General features: G+C 51.6%; 1 protein-coding gene across 1 annotated transcript; it reads left to right on the top strand.

Moving 5' to 3' along the window:
• Positions 1-433: 433 nt before the first annotated feature.
• Positions 434-17845, top strand: CTCFL (CCCTC-binding factor like). The gene is made up of 10 exons (XM_036419846.1): positions 434-982; positions 1377-1587; positions 2754-2924; positions 3453-3586; positions 6187-6307; positions 7229-7378; positions 7733-7893; positions 11116-11298; positions 16453-16546; positions 17694-17845. Exons 1-10 carry the CDS (start codon positions 434-436, stop codon positions 17843-17845), a joined length of 1926 nt encoding a protein of 641 aa, XP_036275739.1.
• Positions 17846-20045: the final 2200 nt, after the last annotated feature.

Below are 20045 nucleotides of genomic sequence, written 5' to 3'. Positions count from 1 at the left end.
CAGGGGAGGGGCCGGGCGGTATGGAGGGGCCGGACAGGGGAGGGGCCTGACCGGGGAGGAGCCGGGAATGGAGATGCACAAGCTTTGTCTGCCAAGTGTGTGTGGGCTCAAGGCTCCAGACCCAAAGCCCGGGTGGCTCAAACTGTGCTCTATCTGGAATTGTGCAATGGTGGGAAGCTTGCTCAGGCCCACCTTGCTTGTCCTAGGACCTGCATTTGCTGAAAACCTGCTCAAGCCCAATCTGTTGGTTCTAGAATGTTGTGAACAGATGCCAGCTGAGGATCAGCCTCTCCTAGGCCTCTGCTGAGTCAGCTTAGTCCTGATTCCTATGGGGCCTAAAGCCTTCTGAGGTCAGCCCCGCAGCCTGCTAGGGGCCAGACCTCAGGGCGCCCCACCAGACTGCTTGCTTCTTTCTCAAACAGGCCAAGTCGAAATGGCAAGGACGGAGGTCTATGGCCCTTCTAAGCAGTTCACCAAAATCAAAGAGCTAGAACTGGTCCCAGAAAAAGCCCAGGAGGAGGCGGCGGGCGGAGTGCGCAGAGCGAAGGAGACCCCAAGCCCCAGGGAAGCGGAGGCCGGGTGCACCTATGGGGCTCTCCTGGCCAAGATCTCCGAGGGCGGGCAGGAGCTGGTGCCCGCTGCCATGGAGGACGGCGGGACCCACATCCTGACCCTGCAGGCCGTGTACCCCCCCTTCGAGGACGGGGAGCTGCCGGAGGTCGGCCGTCAGGCGCCACAGCACCAGGAAGGGGTGCCGGTGATGATGCCGCCGGCCGGCAGTGGGCTGCCCTCGCTGCTGTGGGTCCGAGAGGGGGCCCAGCAGGGCCTGCACGAGTGCGTGGCCATCAGCATCCAGGACGAGGTGTACTCGCTGCAGGCGGTGGAGCCCGTGCAGTTCCACGTCCTGCAGGACGGCGTGGGCCTGGCCCCGGAGGACAGGGAGGGTGTGGAGAGCCTGCCCGGAAGCGCTGGGCTGATGCAGGTACGGCTGGTTGTAAAAAGCAAACCACTTTTCAGGTTGCCTTTTTTGTGCAGCATGGTGTATGGGCAAATTAAGCACACTAAGATAATTCCCAGAAAAATCCTGGAGACCACGTGCTCTTTTTTTTTTTTTTTTAAGAGTTTTTAAAAAGATTCACTAATTAGAAAGCTATCAGGTGACATTGTGGGGTCTTTTTTAAAAATAGTGTTGTTTTACCACCAAAACTCCTTGACTCTAATAATTACGTGTGAGCATTCTGGCTGCAACAGACAACCTTATAGGCTTCTTCGGTTTTCTCTTGCGTCGTGTGCTCCTTGGTGTCCTCAGGCAAAGAGCTGAACCCGGTTGCAGTTTGTGCGTCGTGTTTGCTTGAATGCTCGCTCTTATTTGTTAGCTTGAGACTAGTCGGGAGGAGGACCAGCTGCCAGCTGGAGGCGGCGTCCAGCAAGCGCCAGACCAGTTCTTCCTTGTGGAAGCGAGGCAGGGAGAGGACGTTGTTCTGGCCATTTCCAACTTAACCGGAGAGGACACAGAAGAGCATCTCGCCTCCAGTGAGCCACCTGTTGAAATAGCCAACTCTCCGAAAACTCAGCAAGAGACCAAGGGTAGGTGCGCTCATTGTGTGACAGACCCTTGCCTAAAAGTGGCTGCTGTTGAAGTTGTAAGGGGTTGACTTCGAGTTGCTTCCAGAAAAGTCAGGAAATGGGAGAAGTGTTAAACGGATGTTGTTTATTGTGCATCGAATCCAAGCGTTTTGCTCACAGATGTTTTAAAAGCGTAGAAAATGCTCCTGCGAAATGCTGCGCATGTACATAGAATGCTGGGCTCCCCGCCGGGGGGTGGTGTGGAGAAGGCAGCAGGGATGCCTCTGGGGGAGGGGGAGGTGAGGAAGAACTCAGAAACCACTCAGTGGGGACCACTGGTCCAGGCAGCAGGAAGTGGCCTGTGGGTGTGGCCTCAGAAGGAGACTGGATGGTGCTGGAAGAGGGAGGTCAGGCCAGATTAGGAGGGACCTTGAAGTTATGTTAAAACAGGTTGAGCCCTGGTGTGGCTCAGTGGTTAGAGCACCTGCCTGTGCGCTGAAGGGCTCTGGTTCCATTCCTGGTCAAGAGCACATGTACCTGGATTGCAGATTTGATCCCCAGACCCAGTTGGGAGGCAACCAGTCAAAGTCTTTCTTTCACACACCTCTCTCTCTCTCTCTCTCTCTCTCTCTCTCTCTCTCTCTCTCTCAAAATCAATGGAAAAAATATCCTTGGATGAGGATTAACAACAAATTTTAAAATATTGAGATTGAATCTTGACAGCCCACAGGATGAATTTGACCTTCAGAATTATTTTGGGGGCTTCTTTAAGAAATAACTTATTGTTTAAATTAAGAGTTCACCCTCCGACTCTCAAACTGAAGCTCATTTTTTTTGAAGTCCTATTTGGCAGCACGTGGCCCTGTCTCCTCCTGCAGCCGGTGGCGGGGCTGGGGAGTGCTTGGTTTAGGAAGTCACACCGCCGCCACTCATCCAGCGGTCCTGCCGCTGCTTCCCTCCGGAGGGTGAACTCGCAGCCCTCCCCGTGTAGTAGGTTCTCATTTATTTTAAACAAGAGATTGTGACCCCAAAACCCCAACTCCCAGCTCACTTCAGGTTCTTACTATAGTCATAAGTTTGTGCACCCGCGGCCACGGTCTCATCCCCGCATGCTTTCTTCACCCCCGAGAGAAACGGGAGCGCAAAGCGCCTTTCACAGAAGCGCAGACCGTGCCTCCTCCCCGCAGGAGGAGCGCAGGCCTTCCGCTGTGACCTGTGCCCGTTCACCACGGCCAAGGCGGCGAGCCTGAACCGTCACGTGAAAACCCACACCAGCGAGAAGCCGCACGTGTGCCACCTGTGCCTGAAGGCCTTCCGCACCGTCACGCTCCTGCGGAACCACGTCAACACCCACACAGGTGACGGGGGGCGGGGGGCGGGGCCCGCGACGTGTGTGGCGGCTTTCAGAGTGCCAGTGCAGCCTGTCCTGTGTTTTAAGATAACGTGTTGCTTTGGAGTTTAGTTTTGTCTTGTTTTCTGTCCTGTCAATTAAAAACATTGGCAGTGCCAAAACTGGTTTGGCTCAGTGGATAGAGCATTAGCCTGCAGACTGAAGGGTCCTGGGTTCGATTCCGGTCAAGGGCATGTACCTTGGTTGCGGGTGCATCCCCAGTAGGGGTTGTGCAAGAGGCAGCTGACTGATGTTTCTAGCTTTCTATCCCTCTCTCTTCCTCTCTGTAAAAACTCCATAAAATATATTTTAAAAATAAATAAAATAAAAACACTGGCAGAAAATATTTTTACAAAGATTTTTCTCGTCTCTGCCTGGCCTGTATAAGGTTTAGACGGCAAGCCTCTTCCTCCTATGTGGTGTGTTTTGAGGCTGGGTGTAACTCCTAAGGTGTCCATTTCCAAGGACACTGGTGGTAAAGTCTGTGATTTTACAGGAACCAGGCCCCACAAGTGCGGAGACTGCGACATGGCATTCGTCACCAGCGGGGAGCTCGTCCGGCACAGGCGTTACAAACACACCCACGAGAGGCCGTTTAAATGTCACTTGTGCAAGTACGCAGGCGTGGAAGTAAGTCCGCGCGCGTGCTTAAGGCTCGGCGGCGTCTAATTAAGAAGTTGCTGTAAATTATGTTACATTAAACTAACAGCAGAATCCCTTACACAGGAGGTTTTATTAAAGATATTACTCATACAACGTCTGTGCAGGAAATAATAGTCATTCAATTTTCTAAATTGAAAATAGAAAATTGGATTTCTTTCTGCTTTGATTACCTGTTAGCAAAAGCAATATATAAAAACGTACACATTGCAAATAGAACTGCGTGAGGTGCTTGGGAAATAAATCTCATATTAGGTTCAGAGCTCTCCCTCGCATCTGAGGGAGCCCTCGGGTCCACAGACGCGAATGTATCCGCTCCAGACAGACCCCAGATCCGGCTGCAGGGTGGCTGACACTCTTGCCTCAGTGGCTCTTGGTCAGATACAAAGCGACTTGCTTGAAGGTTTAAACATATCGTCCCCTGATACTACAGAGAAACTGGGTGCTTCAAACTTCAGGCCCGTGTCCCTGTCTTATCAACGAGGGCCTTTTGTTAGACTTTCCAGCAGGCTCAGCAGCTCGCTGGATGAGACTAACGAACATGACCGTTGCTTACACTGTCTGTTCCCCGAGGAATTTTGGGGGCCTGCACGGTCTGTGGGGCCGCCTGCGGGGCCTGGTGTTGAGCCTGGTTGGGAAAGGACACTGGGCTCCGGAGGGTAACGCAGTCAAAGGGCACGGCTAACGTTGACAGAGGGGAATGATGCAACCTCGCCTCGCACAGGAGGGAATTTCACCGACAGGGCCGGACTCTGATTCCAAGAACTTTTTCCTGCTAGTGCTATTTTTGAAAGTTCTTTCTCATCCGAGTTAAAGGTTGTAGCTTTAGTTTGAAAACACAGAAACGAAAGTTTCAAGGAACCGAGCCACCCGAGAGGCTCAAGCCCGGAGCGGACATTGGTTGGCGTCCTGAGGATTCTGAGCACAGACATCGGGGTCCACGGAAACCTGCTCTGGAGCCCACTGTCTGCACGCAGCCTGCGGGCTGGCCGGCCCAGCACACGTGGCCCCGTTTTATGAAGTTTTAAGTCTTGCCATGCTGGTCTGCTGTAAGCGGGGGTCCTAAGCTTCCTGCACCACCCCCACCCCCGGCCATTTCTCACACAGACCCCCTGGCAGGAATGCATCCCGCTGGGGTGCCCAAGACATCCTGTGAGAGCTCCGAGCTTCCCTCCCACACCCTCCCCTGCGAAGCCAAAGAGGAGGCTGACACATAGCTGCCTTTGATCATCCACAGCCTTCACCAGATCTTTCATGCTGTCACCTTAAAAATTCTTTTTGTCTCACTTTCTGATAACTTGAAGACATCTACTTTTCATCTGGGGAGGAAAAAAAAAACTCTCAAGTTTTTGGATCTAAGTCTTCCTTTGTTCTTGAATGTTCTTTGGGCTCCTGTGTGCGTGTCGCTTAGGGGCCGTGAGACCCGGAGGTCACAGGCGGGCGATGCGGGCTCCCTGACCTCGGTCACCCCGCCCTCTGTTCTGCCGACGAAGGTGGACAAGGCCCACAGGGAGGGGGTGCAGACGAAGGTGGTTCTGGGAGGTAACAGAACCACCCGGCAAAAATGATCAAACGGGAGGTGGCGGGTGGTCTGCCTTTTAACTGGTCGCCTGGAGTTATGCAATTAATCCAATTAGCATGTGTGTTCTTCCTCTTAGAAGTGGCTCGTTCTAAAGAAACTCCGGGCACAGGGAGCCATCTTTGATGGCCACATGGCTCCCTCAGAACCTGAGAAGTGCCTCAGCCAGGTGTCTGCCTCTCAGAGAGCAGATGTTTCAAAATTCTCACATTGTTTGTGCAAACAGGAGCGCCCGGCTCCATGCTCCTGCAGCGAGACCTAACCTCGGCCGCACACGTGTGTGTTAAGGTGACCAGATGTCCCACTTTTGGAGGAACAGTCCCGATTTTTAAAAAAATATATTTTATTGATTTTTTTACAGAGAGGAAGAGAGGTAGAAACATCGATGAGAGAGAATCATCGATCAGCTGCCTCTTGCACACCCCCTACTGGGGATGTGCCTGCAACCAAGATACATGCCCTTGACAGGAATCGAACCTGGGACCTTTCAGTCCGCAGACCGACGCTCTACCACTGAGCCAACCGGTTTCAGCGACAGTCCCGATTTTTAACAATTTGTCCCGCGTCCCGCAGCATTTTAAAACAGTCCCGATTTTTGGAAAATAATCGGGACTGTTTTAAAATGCCGCGGGACGAAATGTTAGAAATCGGGACTGTCCCGCCCAAAGCGGGACATCTGGTCACCTTAGTGTAAGTGGCCCTGGGAATGGAAGTCAAGCCCGGGTGGCCGAGCGGCCAGCTTGCAGTCTGCCCTGCGGATCGTGACGTGGAACCCAAGAGTCTCTGGAAACCACGGCCGGTTTCTCCCGAAGGGTCTCATACGCACGTCAAGTGACAAACAGGAGATAAAAAGTAATGACCCCTTCGCGTTTCTCAGGGCACGCAGTAGGGTCTGAGGTTAACATGCCAGTCTCTCTCTAGAACGCCGACAGGCTGGGTCTAACATTCTCTGGTTTCTCTTGCAAACGAGTGCCTCCCGTGTGTTTCTCAGGCGAGTAAGCTGAAGCGCCACATCCGGTCCCACACAGGGGAGCGTCCCTACCAGTGCCTCCTCTGCAGCTACGCCAGCAAGGACACCCACAAGCTGAAGCGACACATGAGGACGCACTCGGGTAAGAGTGGCTCATGTCAAAACCGGTTTGGCTCAGTGGATAGAGCGTCGGCCTGTGGACTGTAAAGGTCTCAGCATGGAGGGGGTGTGCAAGAGGCAGCTGATGGATGATTCTCTCTCATCGATGTTTCTAACTCTCTATTCTTCTCTATTCCTCTCTGTAAAAAAAAATCGATAAAATATATATTTTTAAAAAGAGTGGCTCGCGCTGGAGGCCACTGCGTAAAGCACCGTCTCCTTTCAGAAGGGAGCTGGTGAAACCTATACTTCCAGTGCCAGCATCAGAGCGAGTGTCTCCGGCCTTCTCGGCTGAGACCTCGCTCTGTGCCGTTGTGTTTTATGCGGCGTCCGGGAGCCCACGTAAGCGCTGGGCCGTCACGCCGCTGTGACAGAGAAGACACCATGGAGTATTGGCTGCCACTGGTTGCTCAGGGTTTAAAAGTCAGCTCCTAATGCATCGTCAACCTGGAAGCACATAAAACCTGGCGCTGGTCCCCTGACTTCATATTCCTGTATAATAAGGTGCCCAGACGTCCCGCTTTTGGCGGGACAGTCCCGATTTTTAACAATTTGTCTCACGTTCCATGACGTTTTAAAAAAGCCCCGATTCTTTAAATAATCGGGACTTTTTAAAAAATGCCTTGGGGCTGTCCCACCAAAAGCAGGATGTCTGGGCACCTTAGTGTATATGCAGCATGCTTACACGTGCTTCTCAGTTCCTTACGCTGAGGATGGGAACCAGAGGGCGGTTCGGACGCGGCTTGGGAATGTTGTGCTAATTGGGGGTGACCATAGGAGAAAGGGGTTGAAGAAGGAGCTCGGGGAACAAAAGACAAGCTTTCAGCTCCGTGTCCTTTGGGGAGGACGAGGCCGTCGGGGTGAGGCCCCTCTGCAGACGGTCGTCTTCGTTGCCATCCTATAGGCGAGAAGCCCTACGAATGCCACGTGTGCCACGCGCGCTTCACCCAGAGCGGCACCATGAAGATGCACATCGCGCAGAAGCACAGCGAGAACGCCCCCAAGTACGAGTGTCCGCACTGTGCCGCCCTCATCGCGAGGAAGAGCGACCTGCGTGAGCGTTTGAGCTGAGGACCTTCCTTCTGCAGGGGAACCTGTGGTGCCCTGGGCCTGATTCTGAGGCGGCAGCTGGGCTGCAGGAGCCAGTCTGGAACCTGTTTTTTCCAGCGGTCCTGTGGTGCCATCTGGTGGCTGGTTTGCATAAGTGCAGCTTCATGGTATTTCGGTTGTAGAAGGAAAGGATGCTCCTGGCATCCAGTGGGCAGAGGCCAGGGGTGCTGGCTGCTGGAGGTCCCACACGGGACGGTCCCCCCTCCGTGGGCTCACATGCTGAGAGGGAGGAGCCCCGGCCTAGGTCAGCCTCCCAGGAGATCACACCCCCATACTCAATGTTCTGTAACCATTTTAGGGGTCCACGTGCGCAACCTGCACACGTACAAAGCCACGGAGATGGAGTGCCGCTACTGTCCCGCCGTCTTCCATGAGCGCTACGGCCTCCTCCAGCACCAGAAGACGCACCGGGGCGAGAAGAAGTTCAAGTGTGAGCAGTGCAGCTACACCTGCAAGCAGGTACTGAGTTCCCATCCGTTTGGGGACGGGGTGGGAGGCCACGGGAGGAGGCAGGGCTGGAGCGGGGCTTCCTGTCACTTTGAAGATGCTGGAAAAAGAAGTGCTTTTATAAAAAGGCTATTGGAAATAACCAAAAGGCAGCCATGAGCCGGTGCATTAAAGCAACAGTTTGTAAAGTGTGGGTCATAGGCCCCTAGAGGTCCTTGAAACCAATCAGGGCCATGAGATCAAACTGTTTATCATTGATTGTCCTGGCAGGTGGGTCTGCTAGTTCCCATACACCAAAAAGGTTGTGGGTTTGATTCCAAGTCAGGGCACATACCTAACTTGCGGGTTTGATCCACCATCAAAGTGCATATGGAAAGCAACCGATCGATGTTTCTCTCTCACATTGATATTTCTCTCCCCCCGCCCTCTTTTTCTCTCCCCCTCTTCCTCTCCCTTTCCCTCTCTTTCTCTCCCTCTTTTTCTTTCTCTCCATTCCTCTCTTTCTAACAATCAATAAAAACATGCCCTTGGATAAGGATTTTTAAAAATATTGTCCTTCAATAAGGAATTAATGCCAATATGCCCTTTGCTGCACGGCATTGGCAGTGGTTGTGCAAAAGCCGGGGAGGCGCCTCATACAAAGCAAAGCAGTGCCGTCAGCACGTGCTCTCACCTCCGTGCACTGGGAGCAAAGGAAAGGCGGGGCGGGGCGGCTTTGCATCCTAATGTCCTTGGGGAGGCAGCACAGCTCTGAGCTGTGTTCAGTCTGGACCCCGACTGTGCGGGTGACGAGCCGGGGGTTGGTAGGAAGCCGCTTTCCCCTCTGAGGCAGGACAGAGTCTGGAGGGCATTGCCTGTGGGGCTGCCAGAGTTGCCAGCTCAACTGGCCACTTTTCTAGTTTTACTTGCAAGGGCAAGCGACAGACTCTGCTTATTCAGTTCCTGGGCATTTAACAATACCAATACCTCCTTCTGGGAGGTGAACGGAACAGGCACATCACTTCAGAGGAATATTGTGGCCAAGGACGCATCAGCTTTTAAGAGGGAATTGGAATTAGAATTTTGTGGAACTTATATCCAAAGATGGTTGTGACTTTAAGAAAGCAACTTTGTATATGGAATGATGAAATGTGTTAGCATTCAGAAGCTCTTCGTAACTCAGACTGGTTTTTCCCCAAACAACCAATCTATTATTTTACAAAACGAGGGCTAGGTAAAGAGTCCGCTCAAAGGATAAGATCAACAGAGTTAAATGTGACAGAGAACAAAAAGTTTCTGAGGTGGTTTCAGATTCCATGTTCTAGCAAATTTTTAAGAAATAACACTTTTTGAGTTTTGGTGTAATATCAAAATGAGAATGTCGACAATTATTTGAAAAGGCTATTAAAATTCTGTCCCTTTCCCAGCTACCTGTCTGTAAGAATAGATTTCCTTCATCTATTAGTATCTCAACCACAACACCCCTCGGCTGGCTGGAGGCAGAAGCAGAGATGAGAACCAGGCTGTCTTCTTTTAAATTTGAATTTCAGATAAACAAGTACTTGTGTTTATAAGCATGTCCCAAGTGGTAACTGGCAACCCTCTCTGCTAAGCCAGATACTCATTTTTGTTTTGAAAAAAAAAATGTAATATGTGTTTATAGAAATATGTTAAAGTGTAGTTGGTTTATTGTTCTTTTTTCAAAGAATAGATAGCTATTTTCATATTTTAATTCCTCAGTTTTGATTTCTAATATAGTCAGTATTAATAATTTTGGGGGTTATTACTGAAGTTTAAGAGTAAAAGGGGTCCTAAGACCAGAAGTGTGAGAACTGCCCTGGCCAGTGTGGCCCACTTGGTTGGAGCATTGTGCTGTACACCGAAGGGTTCGAGTCCCAGTCAGGGCACATCCCCAGGGTACAGTTTCGATCCCTGTTCGGGGTGCACTGTCAATGTTTTCCTTTCACATCAATGTTTCTCTCCCTCTCCCTTCCTATCTTTCTAACATCAAACATTCCCTTGAATGAGGATTTTTTTAAAAGGCATGAGCCACTTGGATTTGGATACTTTGTTAGGAAAGATGGGAGTCAGTGCTTACTGTGTTTCAAAGTGGGAGCTGTAAACGGTAAATGCTTTGAGTAAAGAAAAGAAAGTTTTTTGTTTGTTTTTTTAGTAAACTTTGAACATTGTAATATCCTAAGCCCAGGCTCAGTTTTTTAAAAACGAACTAGGAGAATTTCCTGGAAGATGGATAAGACTTGGAGGGAGGAGGAGGGGGTCCCCAGGAGGGTCAAGCAGAGGGCAGACGGGACCTTGAGCTGGGACACTGCTGGGAGCTCTGAGGGCGTTGGTTCTGGAGAGCCAGGCTCCGGGTGGGACGGTGACTCCGGGGGGAGACGGAGCTGGTCCTGGAGGAGAGGCGAGGCAGGGGAACGGCGGAGGGTGTCCGGAGAGAGAAACTGCAAGAAAGACTGTCCGTAGGCAGTTAACCCGAGTGCGGAAGTGCTCATGCATGTCATCTGAATCATGGCATTTTAACCCTGGCCGGTTCAGCCCAGGGCATAGAGTGTCCGCCTGCAGACCAAAGGGTCCCAGGTTCGATTCTGGTCAAGGGTGCATAACCTGGTTGCAGGCTCCTGGCTCCTGCCCAGCCTGGGCCCTGTTGTGCAGGAGGCAACCAGTAGACACCACATCGATGTTTCTCTCTGTCTCTCCCTCTCTCCTCCTCTCCCTATAAATCAATGGGAAAATATCCTCAGGTGAGGATTCAAACAAACAAACGAAAAAGAGTCATAGCGTTTTAAATCAAGCAAATGCAATGTGTATTTTTGTTTGATTTTATATATTTTTTTGTCCTGATTCTCCCGAAATTCTTTGCTCATATAAATCTTGGTTAAAAGTTCTACTGCTTCTTTGCTGAGAACAGTCCTTGGCACGGGATGCTTTCAGTTCGATGGCAGGTTTGTTATCCTTCCTTCGGGAAGCAGAGGGAAGCGTAAGCCTCGTTTGCTTAAGCTCTCACTCTGTTCAGTTCGCGGTTCTGTCCGCCCCGCGTAAACACAGTTCACGGGTCTGCAAACACGTGAGCTCTTGGAGGGAAAGTGGTGTGTCCTCGAACCCGGGCCTGCGGGAGCGCTGGGCCTCCGTGATCTTTCCCTGCAGTGCGCCCACCTTTGGGGAGGAAGAAATATACGATAGTATGTCCGACACAGGGCACCCCTGTAAGGAGCTGAGCCTGTCTCCCCCCCCCTCCAGGGGCGCCACATGGCGGCGCACACCCGGACCCACGCCGGAGAGGAGCCCTTCGCCTGCCCGGCCTGCGGCCAGCGCTTCCAGAAGGAGGAGCAGCTGGGTGCCCACGCCGGGAAGTGCCAGGCTGCCGCCCTGCCCCCCAGCGGGCACGAGTGCCCCACGTGTGGGAGAGGCTTCTCGCGCTGGGTAAGCCCCCATCCGTCTCCTGGAAGGACCCCTCCCTCCCGCACAGCGCCCCTCCGGGCGGGCGGAGACCCAGTTACGGAGGCAGGCGCGCCTCTGCGCGTGGGAGGTGTTAGCGGCCACAGGACCCCTGAAATCTCATCAGTGCGCGCTCTCCTTCTCCGAGAGAAGACAGTCCTGCAGACAAAGCTGTGCAAACGCGTTTAGGGATTCCCAGACCCACAGCAGTCCAGGGAGAATCCCTAGTTTCAGGGTAACTCTTAAAATTGTTCCTGTGAATTCGATTTGGGCTTCTTCACAGAGAGAAAGCAATTTTCTAAATGTTTCACAGATGGCATATATACATTTTATTGATTTCAGAGAGGAAGGGAGAAAGAAAGGGATATAGAAACATCAGTGATGACAGAGAACCATTGATTGGCTGCCTCCCACAGCCCCCCTCTGGGGGTCAAGCCACAACCCAGGTATGTGCCCTTGGCGGGAATCAAATCCAGGCCCCTTCAGTCCGCAGGCCGACGCTCTCTCCACTGAGCCAAACCGGCCAGGGGTCACAGATGATCTTAACAGAGTGCTATTGGTGCCGTGCTAAGCACACTATTTACCCTCCCGCTTTATTATCTGGGGGTGTTGTGCTTGTTTTCTATTTTCGGACTAACAAATTGCCTCACGCTGCTGGGCTTAAGCACCAAACGTGTGGCCTCAGGTCCCGGGGCCCACTCTCGGCTGGTGGCTCTGGCTCCCGGCCCCTGAGGCTGCCTCAGGGTGTGGGCGGGGTTGTGCCCTCTGAAGGTGGCCCTGGCTGGGAGCCACTCTGTGGGGTGGGCACCGGCCTGGGTTCCTGGCACTCAGGCCTCTCGATTGGACAGCTCCAGCGTGCAAGGAGGAAGCCACCGAGCCTTTTGTCACCTGGTTTTAAAAGTGACAACATCACTTCAGTTCATTAGAAACGAACCACTGAGTTCAGCCCACACTCAAAGGCGGGGCATGAGGCCCTTTGGAAAGGAAGAGTGTCCACACACACACACAACACACACAACACACACACACAACACACACACACACACACACACAACACACACATACACATACACACACCACACAACACACAACACACACACACACACACACACACACACACATACACACACAATACACACACATACACACACAACACACACAACACACACATACACACACAATACACACACCGCACACAACACTCACACATACACACACACAACACAGACAGACAGACATACAACACACACACAACACACATACACACACACACACACACACACACACACACGATGAGCTAGGTCCTGAGATGATGGCTGCTCCACGCTAACTTTACAAAAGTTTTGAGTTATCTGAAGTTGACTTTTTATGGGGAAAACTTTATTTTCTCTTGAAAGGTAGGGTCGTTGTGCGCTCTGGTAGGGAGCATAGTGGGATGATTCTGGAGTGTTGATGCCAGTAGTTCAAAATGTCAAAAGTCATGGCAGCGCTCCAGGAAGGAGCATTCCTATGGGGTGAACATTGAGTGGAGCGCCCTCTGGTGAGAGAAGCCGAAAGCGGAGGACAGAATGAATTGGCCTCATAGTGGGATCAGAAGCTTTGAAACTTTGTCTTTCATTCAAAAAGGAAGGTATTTGGATTTACATCTGGAATATATTAAAAAAACAAACAAACAAAAAAACCTCTTACAACTTAATAACAACAAAAAGTCAGGTAACCAATTAAAAACAGGAAAATTATCTAAACACACACTTCTCCAAAGCTCATGAGAGATGCGCGGCATCATTAGTTACCAGGGAAATTTGAATCAGCATCACCCTCGAGCCTGCTGTGTGACAGCTACAATTAAGGAAGACATAGTGGCCCTAGCCTATTTGCCTCTGTGGATAGAGCGTTGGCCTGCAGACCAAAGGGTCCCGGGTTCAATTCTGACCAAGGGCAAGTACCTGGGTTGCAGGCTCCTCCCCGGCCCAGACCCTGGTCAGGGCGCAGGCAGGAGGCAACCAATTGATGTGTTTCTCTCACATGAATGTTTCCCTTTGTCTTTCCCTCCTTCTCCCACTTTCCCTAAAACATCAATTGGAAAAGACCCTCCAGTGCCAGGATTAACTAATTAACAAAAGACGCCGTGAAAGAGCGGGAAAGAGCTCCGAGGCTGCTGGTGCCCAGTGGCTAGGCCATCGGCCCACACGCCAAAGGGTCGTGGGCTTGGTTCCCGGTTAAGAGCATGTATCCCACATGTATCTCTTTCACACTGATGTCTCTCTCTCTTCCCCTGCTCTCCCTCCAACCCCTGCTCTCTCTTCCCCTCCCTTCCTTCTACTCTCTCTAAAGATCAATGGGAAAGTATACTCTAATGAGGATTAACAGATAAATAAATAAAATTAAAATAAGCTCAAAGGTTAAATGTCCACCCCTGAACCAGGAGGTCGTGGTTCCATTCCCAGTCAGGGCACAAGCCCAGGTTGTGGGCTCGAGCTTCAGCAGGGGATCCAATGATTCTCTCTCATCGCTGAAGTTTCCATCTCTCTCTCCCTCTCTCTGAAATCAATAAAAACATTTTTTTTTTAAAGCATTGCTGGCGGGAACGCAAAATGACATAGACACTTTGTAAGACACTTTGCCGTTTCTTACGAAACTGAACCTATTTTTGCCACACAATACCAGAAACCACAATGCTTGGTATTTACCCAAAGGAGTTGGAAGCCTGTGTCCACAGGAAGACCTACTGTGTAGCAGTTTCATTCATAATAGCCACAACTTGGCAGCTTCGGTAGATGATCGGGCACGTAAGCTGTGGCCATCCGGGCAATGGGGTATTGCCCAGCACTGAAAAGAAGTGAGCAGCCCAGGCCATGGAGAGATGGGAACCTTTTAAAAAGCTTTTTCTGCTGTTGCTTTTTTAAAAATACGTTTTTATTTATTTCAGAGAGAGGAAGGGAGAGAGGGATAGAAACATCAACGAGAGGAAAACATTGATCAGCTGCCTCCTGTACATCCGCTACCGAGGACTGAGCCCACCACCTGGGAATCGAACCGTGACCTCCTGGTTCATAGACTGACGTTCAGCTACTGAGCCATACCAGCCGGGCGACGTGGGAGAATCTTAAATGCACATTATTAAGGGAAAGAAGTCAATCTGAAAAGCTATGTACCGTTTAATTCCAACTACTATATGACATTCTGGAAAAGGCAAAATTCTGAAGACAGGAAAAGACCAGTGATTTTCAGGAGTGGGAGAGGGAGGGATGAATGGACGAAGCACAGAGGGTTTTTAGGGCCATGAAACTACTCCGTATGACACATGATGGACACGTGTCATTATACATCTGTCCAAACCCACAGCACATACACCACCAGGCGTGAACGCTGAGCTAATCTGAGGACTTTGAGTGATGCAGACGTGTCAGTGTAGGTTCATGAGTTATAACAAATGTGCCGTCAGGCGGGGTGGTGACAGCGGGGGAAGGTGTGCAGAGGTGGGCCGCGGTATGTGAAGAATCCCCATCTTCCCCACATCAGTCGGTTGCCTTCCGCACCCACCCAGACTGGGGACCAAACTCACAACCCGGGAATGTGCCCTGACTGGGAGTCGAACCCGCCCCCCTTCAGGGCGCAGGACAACTGTCAGCCAGCTGAGTCACACCAGCCCGGCAGCACGCTTGTGTGCTTTACACACAGCAGCCCCCGGACGTCACCGGCCAGGTCCCCTTCCTCCCGAGGACCCTGCTGGGGACTGGGACGCGGGGTCCTCAGGAGGAGGACCTCAGTTCTCTCCGGCACCGTGTTCCTCACATCACGTCACCTCGGCCCCTGAGTCCTACAGAGCCTGGGTGTCCCGAGGGTTACCCCACCTGCTTCTGGAAGGCTGGTGTGCTTTCGTTTGACTTCTTTGTTCATTCAGAACTGACATGAGACGTTCCCTTTTTAAAAAAATATATTTTATTGATTTTTTACAGAGAGGAAGGGAGAGGGATAGAGAGCTAGAAACATTGATGGGGGAGAAATATCGACCAGCTGCCTCCTGCACACGCCCTACCAGGGATGTGCCTGCAGCCAGTGTACATGCCCTTGACCGGAATTGAACCAGGGACCCTTCAGTCCGCAGGCTGAGGCTCTATTCACTGAGCCATACGGGTTTTGGCACATGAGACGTTCTTAACCACGAGTGTGCTGGGGCTGTAGGGAGAGATTGGTGTGGACATGTCTGCACTTCTCTGGGGAAGGAACCATTGCCCTCTATCCTCAGTGGCATCCTCCACCTTAGAGGCTTCCGGTGCCCACCACCGTGCCAACCAGGACTGGCAGGCTTTTCCGTGAAGGGCCAGCTCCTCAGACCAGACAGGTCCTCTCCTCCCCGACGGCTCACGTCTGAGGTTAAAGCATGAGCACCGCCGGAGGTGGAGGCTCCCAAAGGAAGGGCGGTGGCTTGGCCCAGAGCACTCGCTGGACAGAAGCCTCTGGCCAGCCAGGCTGCCCGCGGCCACAGGCGCCAGCCCCCTGTGCATGAATGCCAAATGGGAGTTTCTCTAACCCATAACCTCCCCCCTCTGTTATATGCGAACCCCCTTCTGCCGCCCGTAAGCCCAGGAAGCCCCGTCCTGAAGTCAAAATGGGAATTTAATGTGGTTGGCAAATCTAATGGCGTGTCACCGGTACCTTCCATTAGCCTGTGGGCTTTCCAGAGAGGGAACGTTCTCTGCCTTATTTCACATCCTCCTCCGAGTCCCTCCCTGCGGATCTGTCGCGGAGGCTCCACCGGGCCCCGAGCCGCCCACCGTAACCTGATTGCCGTCCTCGGCGTTCATCACTCAGCGGGCGGCGAGGCGCTGGCAGGGCCGGATGGCTCCGCTCTGTTATTGGTTTCCATAAAACCGGCCACTAGATTGAATTTCAGGTTTAATATCCGGCCTCACCTTGGAGAGTAGACGCACTCTAGGAAAGTACGCTCTGACTTCTGTCACAAAGAACTCCCTAACACGCCCCCGCCTGCAGCTAGACCCACCCGCGCCAGCGAGGCCACCCTCACCGCGTCACCCTTTGGCGCCCGCCGCCTTGTCCACCTGGCCCCCGGCGCGTCCTGGGCCGCGTTCCTCCGGGCGCTCAGCCTGTCTGTGTCGTCTGTGTCGCTTCCCGCAGACCAACATGCGGAGACACGCGGAGAAGTGCGCGGCGGCCGGAGCGGGAGGATGGACCGCGGCGCGGACCCGGGCGGCCCCGGAGGAGGAAGACGGTACCTCCTTTAAACCTATCGGGTTTGAGTTGGCCCCTGTGTTCTCGCTGCGTTTCCCCGGGTGGCGGGGTGGGTGTTCTGCGGGGAGCGCACCCAGGAGCCCTGAGGACCAGGCCCCGAGGGCGCCCGGCCACGTGGGGCGGGTCTGGCACTCCATCTGGCCGTGTGGCCATGGGCGGAGCAGCCCGGTCACCTACCCCTCTCAGGGCTGCAGGGAGGCCAGAGTAGGGAAGTGACTGGGGATCCCTGGAGAGGGGGTCCACACCCCCCACCACATGGGTTCCGGGGGGGCTGGATGACAGCCACACATGCCCACTGCCCTCCTGTCCCTGAAGCTCCCACAGCAGAGCCCTGGGTTGCTGGGCGCTGTGTTCGCACCCGAGATGCTGCAATAATGACTGCACATTGGGGGCTTGGACCAGGGAGGTCTGGCCCCCCGCAGTCTGGAGCCAGACATCCTGAATCCAGGCGTGGCCGGCCCTGTTCTCTCCGGAGGCCACAGGGGAGGAGCCTCCTGCCTCTTTCAGCTGCTGGCGGCCCCAGCGTTCCCTGGCTCTTGGCTGCTCCCCCAGGCTGTCGTCACATGACCTCTCTGTCCGCTTTACCTTTTCTGTCTCTTATACAGCCCCTCGTCGCAGCTTAGGGTCTGCCTGGGAAACTGACATGATCTCATCCCGAGATCCCTAATTACATCTCTAAGGACCCTTATTTCAAAAAGGTCACACTCAGGTCAGGTGTCAGGGTGTGGACACAGCTTCTGCGGGGGGAGGCAGGGGGCAAGGATTTAACCCACGGCAGGTACACTAGGTGAAGTCCAGCAGCAAGACCAGGCCTCCCGGGCGGGGCCGAGAGGGAGGGATCTGAAGACATCGGGAGAGACGCGTGGCTCCACCTCAATGCCCGGCGTTTCGGTTAAAGCCCCACAGCAGGGACCATCAGTGGAGCTGAGGCTGGGAAACTCTGGCAGAGGCAGAGCTGAGAGCAGACTGATCGTCCTGTCCCGTCCACAGAAAAATGGCTTTCTGAAAAGCGTGCTGCTGGGCTAAACATCAAACCATTGTTTCCAAAATACATGTGCACTGACTTCGTGGCTTTCTTTTAAATTTGTCAACCCTGTGTCTTTCTCCCTCTTCCCCATCCCCCCCAGAAGCCGCTGCCGGGGAGGCCAAGGAGGCCTCCGTGGTGAGGGGAGACCAGTACCCAGGAGAGATGAGTCCTGTCCACTCCGGGGGAGCTGGACTCCTGGACCTGGACGGAGACCTGACCTGCGAGATGGTCCTCAAGATGCTGAATGAGTGAGCACGCGGGTTAGGAGTGCTTGGCGTCCTCTTTGAAACAATGAAATTTGTGACACTGATAGTCATAGTTTCTTCCAAAGCTGCACGCAGTGCCTAGAATTATTTGCCTGTGTTTCACTGAATGTTTACAAAATTAAAACAAAAAAAACATGGCAGGTATTTTATAAGAGGCCAACATCTTGAATTGAGGGATAAAATCCCAAACCCATGAATTCATTCACTAGATTTTGGTGAAAATAGCCCAGGACTAGTGAGCAATGAGTTTTGAACAATGCCTGTTCTGTCGAGGCACAGGCTATGGAGTGCTCTGGCCAACAGCCAAAGCTGGCAAACGTGCCCGTGTTAGTTCTAGTATTACAGTTTTTAAACATAAAATATTAATTTTATAACCTTTTTTGTTCAAATGAATTTTGCATAAAATTTAAAACCATCATAATACTTTTAATGAGTTCTAGATTGATTCAACACGAAGAGCCTTAATATTACACACACAAAAAATTAAGTAGGAAATGAAAAACTCTAAATTAGACTAGAAAATAATGCTTAACCTATTTCGCCCTGGTGTCTGAGCAAAGTCTGCATACAGATTTCCTTGTGCTCTCTAAACTGTGTCCTCTGGCTACAGGAAATCACCCTGGTCACTTCCAATTTCTGCAGATCAGCATACCCGTCCATCTCCCTTTGTTCTGCTAAAACCACTCTATACTTTCAAAATAATTGGCAGAGAAAAAACAAAATCCCAGTGGTGAAAATGTGTACTCGAAAAGAATTTGTGCTTTTTCAGAAGCCCCTGTAAACAACGAGCCTTTCTCAGCTGAGAACTTCCTGTCTCCAAACAGCATCTGAAAGGCCCAGAATTAAAGTCAACTACAATAGTTCCTGTCTTTATAATAAGTCACTTTTTTTTTTTTCCTGAGCTCAGCACTTGCTTTTGCTGTGAAATTTTCTCCCTAGAGTTTAAAATCAATGATGGGTCCTAAATGCAAATTCTCTCTTTTTCCTTAGTTTAATTGAGGTCTAACTGACAAACATGTAAGATGTTGATGAGTACATCACCGTGATGTGATATACGTGTACATCACCGTGACTGCATTGTGGAAGAACCGCTCCCATCTTGTTAGCTCAGTTCCAATTCTTAAAATGCTGATCTGTTGTTAAAAACACCCCGGTCAGAAGCACTGGACAAGGTGAGCATGTGGAAGGGCATTAATTCTCTTCGTAACAACAAACCATTGAAGTCACTGAGTGAGACATCGTCTGTGGTCGGTTATATGCTACCATGCTGACTATTTGAACTTTTGTAATCGTTTCTTACTTTTTTACTATTTGTTTAAAGATATTTTGCATAACTCAATAAAATGACTTAAAGGTGTCTTTGTTATAAAGCGTGCGTGGTGATTCTAAAAATGTCCCCCTCCCTGCCTCCCATGAAGACGTGGGGAAATTGAAACGCTTGTGCACTGTTGGTGGGAATGTAAAATGGTGCAGCCCCTCCCTATGGAATACAGTAGGGCAGTTCTTCAAAAACATTGCAAATAAAACCACCCTATGATCCAGCAATTTGGGTGTACACCTAAAAGAATTGAAAGGGGCCTTGAAGGGATATTTGCACACCCACAGTCATGGCAGCACTAGTCACAATAGCCAATAGTGGAAGCCACTAGTTATCATGATGGATGGATGGATGGATGGATGGATGGATGGGTGGATGGATGGATGGATAAATAAATAAACGTGGTCCATCCATACAATGGGATAGTACTCAGCCTCAAAAAGGAAGGAAACTCTGACAGCTGCTGCCACACGCATGGGCCTTGAGGACATTACGTAAGCCAGACACAAAAAGACAAACACTGCGTGATTCCACCTATGTGCGGGGCCCAGGCAGTCAAATTCCTGGAGACAGGGAGGATGTGGGTGCGGGGCTGGGGCATGCAGAGTTAGTGTGTAATAGTGCAGAGCTTCCGTCTGCGAAGGGGAATGAGTTCTGGAGAGGATGCTTGTGATGGCTGCACAACAGTGTGAATGTTTCCTAATGCTGTTGAACTGTCCACCCATAGTGAAAATAGCAAATTTTATGTTGTGTATTTTACTACAATTAAACATTTTTAAATGTAAAGAGAACAGATAAACATGTTTAGCCCTGGCTGGGTTGCTCAGTGAATAGAGCATCAACCTGCAGACTGAAGAGTCTCGGGTTC

This window comes from Pipistrellus kuhlii, unplaced genomic scaffold (genome assembly GCF_014108245.1).
Source record: "Pipistrellus kuhlii isolate mPipKuh1 unplaced genomic scaffold, mPipKuh1.p scaffold_m20_p_6, whole genome shotgun sequence".
Lineage (NCBI taxonomy): Eukaryota > Metazoa > Chordata > Mammalia > Chiroptera > Vespertilionidae > Pipistrellus > Pipistrellus kuhlii.
This window is presented reverse-complemented; position numbering and strand designations above follow the sequence as displayed.

What these genes read in the sequence shown, in the direction of transcription:
- CTCFL (XM_036419846.1), top strand. Translation starts at nt 434, where the DNA reads ATGGCAAGGACGGAGGTCTATGGCCCTTCTAAGCAGTTCACCAAAATC. An exon ending in GAAGCGCTGGGCTGATGCAG is followed by an intron (nt 983 to 1,376) that starts GTACGGCTGGTT and finishes CTTATTTGTTAG; the next exon opens with CTTGAGACTAGTCGGGAGGA. An exon ending in GGAGAGGCTTCTCGCGCTGG is followed by an intron (nt 11,299 to 16,452) that starts GTAAGCCCCCAT and finishes CGCTTCCCGCAG; the next exon opens with ACCAACATGCGGAGACACGC.